General features: G+C 47.6%; 1 protein-coding gene across 1 annotated transcript; it reads left to right on the forward strand.

Annotated features, from left to right (window-relative positions):
• Positions 1-3,959: 3,959 nt before the first annotated feature.
• Positions 3,960-8,856, forward strand: LOC126876305 (uncharacterized). Its single transcript, XM_050639144.1, has 3 exons — positions 3,960-4,455; positions 5,164-8,193; positions 8,303-8,856. The coding sequence occupies exons 1-3, from the start codon at positions 3,960-3,962 to the stop codon at positions 8,854-8,856; spliced, it is 4,080 nt and encodes a 1,359-aa protein (XP_050495101.1).
• The last annotated feature ends 203 nt before the right edge of the window (positions 8,857-9,059 follow it).

Genomic DNA, 9,059 nt, shown 5'->3' on the forward strand with positions numbered 1-9,059 from the left:
GCGACGAGATCGGCGTTCGAGTCGATGCGATCTTCTCCGTCGGCGGAGTCTGAATAGCGTTACTGTTTAGATTATTATTGTTTCCCTGGATCCTGATAGACGTGTTGCTGCTATATTCTGGTGGTTGTGAATTCGCCATGGTGGGTACTTTATCCGTGGGCCCTTGTGGCAATGGCGAAGGTGGCGTCATCGCATTATGTCCCGGAAAATGATTCTCCGGTAATTTAAGCGAAGCAGTCTCGCGAGCTGATTCGTCGTTGGTCGATTGTGACGTCGTAGTTAGTCGTATGTGGTTTAACTGATTGCTTACTCGGAGTACTAATTTTTTGTACTCGTCTGCTATTTCAAGGCCGCGCTCGCTCGCTTCCTCGTCTATGCTCACAATCTCGTTTTAAATGACGCGGAGTTCCATCTCATAGATTTCCAGACGATTTTTGATTTGGATAAACTTGGCCTCTCGCGGACAGCCGGATTGTTCGATTACGTCCAGTTTTTTTCTTAAGCGTGTAAAGTGGCCGGTATATTGGCCCCGGCGTCGACGCAAGGCGGCAAGTTCGTTTCCGGTTGCCATTATTTGTTATATAATTGAGAATGGAGTGGTTATAACTTACTTCTGTTGACGATTGTCCAGTTGCGGCAGGAGGCTGCGTGGTTGCGTTTCAACCACCGAATTATACCTCTTCAAGGGTGACGGCCCTTGACGTTACTGACCTCGCTGGGGTGGTATCGCTTCCGCTGCTGGTTATGTTGGATTCACGTGGCACTGTATGATAGTGGGTGTCACTGGTGTGCACTTTTCACTTGACACTGAATCTGGCTCGAAGGACCAAATGTTACGACCCTTCGCGGAGAGACGCGGTTGCGAGGAAAACGATTCGGTTAATCGACGCCGCGAAATCGTCGTTCCCCCTGTTTCGGTTAAGATAACAGAGGTGGTTAAATGAATATGACACAGTATAGTAAGTTATATATCACCGTTTATTCTGACAACTTGTAAAGAAGACACTTACGCTGGTGTGTATGTACGAGATGAGTGAGTGACTGATCTACGGGTGTATTCCCGGTCAAAGGATGTTGACTGTTCGAAGGATGTAAAATCAGTGTGGTTCGGAGAGGATTCTGTGGCGGAGGAAAGCTAAGGATGGGTGTGTCTAGCGCACGGGGCCATCGGATTTGTTGGTGACGATTTTAGTTAGGAGAGTGAGGGAATAGGCTTCGTTGTTAATTGGTTAAACGAAGGGTCTTAACCGCCCACGAGAGAAAGTGGTTAGTGGGAGGAATGTTGCATCATACGTGAGAAAAACTTCCCTTGTCAAGCCGTAGTAGACAAAGGTCTTTAGAAATGCTTCGAAAACAGACGTTTGTTCAGTTTGGAGGACCTCGACTAGGAAATTCCTGAGATTTATGGAAGGTACTTGAGACTATTGAGCGTACGCAGTGAGTATCCGAAGACATCTGGTTGCCATCTTGCCCGCGGTGTGTGGCCTGGGCTAAGTAGAATGTTACGCGACGTAACAAATTACGTCGGTTCGGAAGTTGTATTACTAGATACTTATATTCACAGATTTCAATTCACTTATCCATTGATTGATGTTAGGACAAGTGAGGAACTTCGCATGTTATTAAATTAACAAATAAAATGTATTGTTCCTGATAAATGGTATGCAGAATAGTATTGGAAATAAAAGACTGATTTATATTACAGTTCAAGTGACTGATAGTAGGAAAGCAGTGATGGAACATGAGGCAACGTAATATAAAATTGAATCCCTGAGTATAGCATGTAGATAGTATTTCGAGTGTGGACGGAGGACAAAACTATGCACATTCCTTTTTCAATTCCAAGGAAAAACATCATCGATGAGTCAGATGTCAAAACACGATGGAAATTGCTCGTTGTTAATTGAGCAAGTTTGATACAATTACACAAGCTAAAGATTTAACTTGAAATTTTTTTGAAGAAATTTATTTTTGATTATACCTGATGTCAAGCGCGGTATTAAGTATCATGCTTTTATAACTATTGTTTTAAATATTTTTGTGTTGAAATAATGTCGTTTGGGTGTCTGTTTTGTACTGGAGGAGTACCCGAAATAATTATACTCGTCGTGTACAGCTAAACAGCTACAGGCAGTTGTTTGTATTCCTGGAACGCGTTGGATTCGTGTTTGCATGGTACGTTGATTGGAATGACTTAGAGGTGGGTTACTGGGGGTGCGAGTAATTATGTTTCAGCCAGGATTGGATAGAGAACGCGTTTAATCGGCGTTTAAAGATCCGCTTAAGATACACAAGCTCTGGTAGTTTCTAATTGGATCGTTATAGATGTCGAATCCTTTCTGCTAAATACGTTTTTCGGAGACATTAAGTTCATAAAGGTCATATTTTTAAAGAGGAGGAGAGAGGTGGTATGCATTGGATAAAGGTAACAATTTTATATGCAGGATGTTACGCCACGAGGCTCACCACAGGCTGTATTTTCTAACGTTCGCTCGTGGTCCTACAACGTCGCAGGCGGACCATCTTATCTGCCCGCCGGATCATATACAATGTATCGACGAGAGCATAGTTGTCGCCAAGCAGCGAGCTCTAGAAACGTCGATTTTTGACCGTTACGATTTTCACACAAGAAGAGGCATACGTGATCATAGGCGCGAGCGGTGGCGTGACTCGTGCATAGTGGGGGTCGTCTTCCAAATGAGGCAAAGGAATAATCGAAGGGCGATCAGTTCCTTCTGACGAGTCAAACGTGACTCTTCGACAAATCTGACGAGTAAACGAATTTATCTAGAGAGTTCGCAAAGTCGAGTCAAATTTCTGTAACATAATCATCATATTATTGTAAAATATATTATTCTATGTTAACCTGTTAATACAGTGTTACATTCATTAAACCACCTCTGTTATCTTAACCGAAACAGGGAAACGACTATTTCGCGGCGTCGATTAACATAATCGTAGCGAGAATTTACGCCTCTCGCTGAAACGTTTTCCTAGCGACCGCGTCTCTCCGCGATCGGTCGTAACATTTGGTCCTTCGAGCCGGATACAGTGGCAAGTGAAAAGTGCACGCCAGTGACCTCCACTATCATACAGTGCCACGTGAATCCAATACAAACAGCAGCAGAAGCGTTACCACTCCAGCGAAGTCAGTAGCGCCAGGGACCATCAGTTTTGAAGAGGCATAACCCTCTTGAAAACGCAAGAACGCAACCACGCAGCCTCACGCCAACAACTAGACGGTCGACTTCAGTAAGAACACGTCTTACACATTAAACGAGACACACACGGTGACGAGTAACATTTAAACTCGCAACCGCAAGGTAAGCTCGTTCATTGCATTCTTCTCACAATCTGCTATACCAATGGAAAATACAGAGAAAATTACCTCCTTGCATCGGAGACGAGGCTTTCAAATCGGTCGATTTACCTTTCTATCGAAACGACTCGATGAATACGAAAAATCTAGACAACCGAATAAGGCCCATTTAACGGCCTATACGACACTACTCGACGACACGTGGAAACAATATCGATTGTTACAAGAGGAATTAGAAGATTTAGGCGAGATGGACGACGCGCGCGTTTCCGAAGTAACCGACACATATTACAATCTGGTAATACGAATACACACTCTCATGGATGATACACCAGCATCGTCGTCGAAATCACAAGGCTGCGAGTCTAATATCGCCGAGCCGACATCAATTAAACTGCCTGAAATTCACCTGCCTACTTTCGACGGTACCATCGAAAATTGGCATTCATTTTACGACTCCTTCTTATCCACTATCGATCGAAGCGAGCGACTTACACCCGTGCAGAAGTCCCACTACCTACGATCCTCTTTGACCGGAAAGGCCGCGCGAAGCATACAATCGTTAGATGTCACCGAGTTAAATTAATCGAACGCTATTGACGTTCTGATGGAAAAATGCGACTGCCACCGTCAAGTCTGCATGCGCCACTGGGACTTGATTTTTGACTATCCGAAAATAACCAAAGAGACACCCGAAGCGATAGATGATTTTCTTGAGACGGTCAAGGTAAACCTCCAAGCGCTAGAAAAACTCGGTGAACCAGTTACCTCAAATGTCGCTCTTATAAAATTATTCACGTCGAAGCTACCCTCAGCCATCATTCGCAAATGGCAGCGCACATTGCCGGACAGGAAAATGCCGTCATATACGCATCTGGTAGACTTTCTGAAAACACGGACGAACGGCGACAGGACAAGTTCAGCATCAACCGTGATAAAAAGAGAGTCCGATCAACACAAACGTCAGCGACCGAACGCACCGCGAAGTTACGCATTCACAACTACACATAATACGTTGGTGTGTCCGAATTGTCAAGGACAACACGAATTATGGAATTGTGATGTCTTCAAAGCAAAGTCGCCTAAAAAACGCCTTGAAATCGCCAAGAGGGCGTCTCTATGTACCAATTGTTTAGGTAAGGGACACGCTATTACTCATTGCTCCGCCGGTTCATGTCGCATCTGCAGGCAGCGACACCATACATACCTACATCAAGACCATGGTCATAGCAAATCACGACCACGTGTAAGCCGATCATCGAGCGGTCGATCATCGAGCGATCGATCATCCAACGGTCGATCTTCGCCTAGTTCACCGACCCCGCGATCGTCACATCGTTCGAGACGCGCATCCACGTCTCCCCGATCGTCTCCCCGATCGTCTCCGCGAACATCTCCGAAACGTGAATCTCGGTTATCGCGAACGACGGCATCGGGATCAAATATATCGTCCAGTCCTAGACGACAAGGAAAACAATGACGTCATCAAACGACCTTGTTAGGGACCGAACCACAGAAAACGGACTCATTGACCTCGCTTCCTTCTGAACCACTGCAGCACGATTTGTTAGTCACAGCGCAGGTCAACATATTGAACAATAAAGTTCAACCATTCCGTTGTAGAGCTCTGCTAGACACCGGCTCTAGCATGAACTTTATCACCGAAAAACTCGCTGATTCGCTAAAACTTAACCAACGGAAACGTTAGGTCCCAATCGGAACACTCAACACGTTATCGACAACCTCGAAACGTTACATCACGGCCACGATCATCTCCATCGACGGCACATACGAACGCACCTTGACGTTCCTAATCATACCGACAATATCGCCTTGGGTCCCAGATCAACCCGTAGATCGCTCAATAATACATATACCGAGGAATCTCCAACTAGCCGATCCAAGATTCCATAGGCCTGCGCCGATCGAAATATTGTTGAGCGCCGGACCAACGCTAGCATCACTCTGTGTCGGCCAACTTGACATCAGTCAAGCAAACGGGCCCGACTTGCGTCTGCAAAAAACGCGATTCGGATGGGTCATCGGGGGGAGCCCAACCTCGCAATCATCAGCACTCGCATTTCACGCCTTCACGACGGCTTTACAGGCGGACCCCGCCCGTGTTTGGGAAATCGACGAAGGACCGCCCACTGCACACATTTCGGAAGCGGAACGACAGTGCGAAGAACACTTTCGAAATCACGTTCAACGCACCAACGAAGGGCGATACATGGTCGCTCTCCCATTCAACGAAACAATTCCTTCGCTTGGATCCTCTAAGACAATGGCGATGAAGCGACTCATTTCCCTCTGTCGTCGATTCCAACGAGACAAACGATTCGAAGCCGACTATCGCGCCGTGATACAAGAATATGTGGAATTAGGACACATGACGAAGATTACCACGGACAACTGCACGGACGACGGATATTTTCTGCCACATCACGGCGTGATCAAAGAGTCCAGCCAAACTACAAAACTCCGAGTTGTGTTTGACGGATCTGCACCAACCACCACCGGAGTTTCATTAAACGACATACTTCATACGGGACCGAAACTACAAGATGACTTATTCTTCATCCTTCTAAGATTTCGTTCTCATCAATACGTCATTACATTCGATGTCGAAAAGATGTATCGACAATTTCTTGTGCGTCCAGAGGATCGAAAATTTCAACAAATTTTGTGGCGTAATTCTGATGGAGAAGTTGACACCTATCAACTTAATACAGTGACATTCGGGCTGTCAGCGGCCCCTTATCTAGCCATTCGGTGCCTCAATCAACTGGCGGACGACGAGGGACATCGGTACCCACGAGCGGCGACGGTCTTACAGCGAGACTTCTACGTCGACGATGTTCTCACAGGAGTTGATAGAAAGGTCGAGGCACGATCATTGAGAACGGAGCTCACGGAACTGGCCGGCTTAAACATTCGAAAATGGGCATCGAACGACCAGGAACTGCTACGAGGACTTTTCGAGCAGGACATAAACGACAAGCTGCTACTAGGCGAATCGCAAACCTTCAAAACTCTGGGTGTGGTTTGGAATTCCTTTGACGATTCGATCCTATATTCCGTAAAAATTAATTCTACCGCCTCTCGAATCACGAAGAGAACAATCAGCTCCGAAATCGCCAAGATCTACGACCCCCCTGGATTATTGGCACCAGTGATCGTTCGTGCTAAGATGCTGCTCCAACGACTCTGGACTTTAAAAATTGATTGGGACGAATCTCTACCGGCTGACGTGCACACGGAATGGAGCAAATATTATGCACAGCTGCCATTATTGAATAACGTGAAGTTTCCACGTAAAACGATAATCAAGGCTGCAGCGGAAATTAAATTACACGGGTTCTGTGACGCTAGCGAAAGGGCTTATGGGGCATGCGTTTACCTTCGCACCATCACTCCGGATGGTCATGTCTGGACACGACTCCTCACTGCAAAATCAAAGGTGGCTCCACTGAAATCACAAACCATTCCAAGGCTGGAACTGAGTGGAGCACTTCTTCTCGCATCATTGGCCACCACAGTCCTTCAAGCTTTACCAAGCAACATTTCTCGGACTGTTTACTGGACGGATTCTACAATCGTACTTCATTGGATCAATACATCACCCCATACGCTGAAAACCTTTGTCGCTGATCGTGTGACAGAAATTCAGCAGAAGACTCACACCTCAGATTGGCGTCACATTCCCACTGCCGATAACCCTGCAGATCTCATATCTCGAGGCCAATCACCCGAAGATTTCCTGCGACCAACCATTTGGCAACATGGTCCGGAATGGCTCCAACAACCAGAAAGATACTGGCCGACGTGGAACCCAGTACCATTAACTGAAATACCAGAGGAGAAGAAAGCAACATGTCTGGCCGTGACTCCTGCTGACCACAGTCTACTGGAGAGATTTTCTTCTTGGCCCAAGCTGATTAGAATTACCGCTCGTTGCCTCCGATGGAGACAAAAACAGGATCGAGGGAGACCTCTAACCACACATGATTTAACCAATGCGCATAACAAATTGGTCAAACTGTTACAATTCTGTTATTTTTCAGATGAAATCCGCACTCTCCGAACAGATCGAAATTCTGCAGTGAAGGGGAAGCTGCAACGACTCAATCCATTTCTGGACAAAGACGGGATGTTGCGAGTCGGAGGCCGACTCAGTCACTCACCAATGCCGTTCAGTCAGAAACACCCAATCATTGTACCCAAATCCTCAGTCACAGCACTCATAATCGAGCATGAACACCTCATCAATCTCCACTCCGGAACTCAAGCTACCTTATACGCCTTAAGAAGATCTTATTGGCCTATCGACGGCCGTAGTCACGTTTGGAGCACGCTGAAGATGTTCGTCCGTTGCTGCCGAGCTAATCCACCTCCAGTGGATTACGTATTGGGCGACCTCCCAGCCTCACGGATAACGGAATCTCGACCGTTTACCAACGTCGGAATAGATTATTGCGGACCGTTTTACATCAAAGAACGAAAGGATCGCAACCGACGCAAAATTAAGGTATATGTAGCAATCTTTATATGTCTTGAAGTCAAAGCAGTCCACATCGAGCTGGTCAGCGACCTCACTAGCGAGGCCTTCATTGCTGCTCTGCGAAGATTCATCGCTCACCGAGAATTCTGTGTGACAATTTACTCCGACAACGGTACCATCTTCGCTGGCGCCAACAATGAATTACGAGAGCTCCGAAATCTCCTGCAATCCGACGATCATAAGGTAAAGGTTCAGTCCCTTTTAGTCGACCGACGGATCGAATGGCTCTTCATTCCTCCCAACTCACCTCACTTCGGAGGGCTATGGGAAGCTGCAGTGAAATCCTTCAAACGACATTTCAGGCGTGTCGCAGGTAACGAGCTCTTGACATTCGAAAATTTAAATACACTTATCATTGAAATCGAGTCTATCCTCAACTCCCGTCCGCTGACTCCAGTATCATCTGATCCATTACAACACAGGGTGGGGATACATGGGAGGCAGACGTAGAGAGGACGGAGCTGCGTGCGTAATCGAAATCTCCGGAAAACTGGAGAGCCTGGGCAAGGGAGGTAACCAGAGTGGAGGACTAGTGCCTGTGAGCGCAAAACGGGTGTGGATACGGGACGTCCGGCTTGGACAAGGAGGAGTTAAAGGAGGACGGAATGGTTGTCGGTTGCTCACCTGGACATCAACGCCCGGGGCGTTCGTCCACGGAGCCCTGCTGGAACGCGGCAACGGATACGCCGCGGTCGAGTGGGCAGGGATGATGGTGGTGGGGGTGTACGTGTCACCTAACAGCGGACGGGCAGCGTTCGAAGAATTCCTAGACGGAGTTGGCGACTGCGTCAGGCGACGACTCCCACGACAAGTGCTCGTCCTGGGAGACTTCAACGCGCACTCCACGGAATGGGGGAACGCCAGGGCCAACGCGCGGCCGCACGCTATCAAACTGGGCCGCGGGACTTGGACTTCTGTTAGTGAACAGGGGCTCGACCAGTACCTGCGTGACGTGCAGAGGGAGCTCCATTGTTGACATAACATGGGCCTCCCCCGAGGCATTCAGGCGGATCTCAGGCTGGAGAGTGGCCGAAGGGGTCGAGACGCTGTCGGACCACCTCTACATATTGATGGAGGTGGACGCACCTGGACCTGGAATGCCGGCGACAAACGACGGGCGCGGCCCGCCGAGGGGGAGACACGCGCGCTTACCGCCTAGATGGAAAATAAAGGAGAGGA

This window comes from Bombus huntii, unplaced genomic scaffold, assembly GCF_024542735.1.
Source record: "Bombus huntii isolate Logan2020A unplaced genomic scaffold, iyBomHunt1.1 ctg00000069.1, whole genome shotgun sequence".
NCBI classification, from domain to species: domain Eukaryota; kingdom Metazoa; phylum Arthropoda; class Insecta; order Hymenoptera; family Apidae; genus Bombus; species Bombus huntii.

Coding starts and splice junctions, on each gene's coding strand:
- LOC126876305 (XM_050639144.1), top strand. CDS start 3,960: ATGCGCCACTGGGACTTGATTTTTGACTATCCGAAAATAACCAAAGAG. Junction 4,456..5,163: donor TCTATGTACCAATTGTTTAG/GTAAGGGACACG, acceptor CTTGGGTCCCAG/ATCAACCCGTAGATCGCTCA. Junction 8,194..8,302: donor ACATTTCAGGCGTGTCGCAG/GTAACGAGCTCT, acceptor ATTACAACACAG/GGTGGGGATACATGGGAGGC.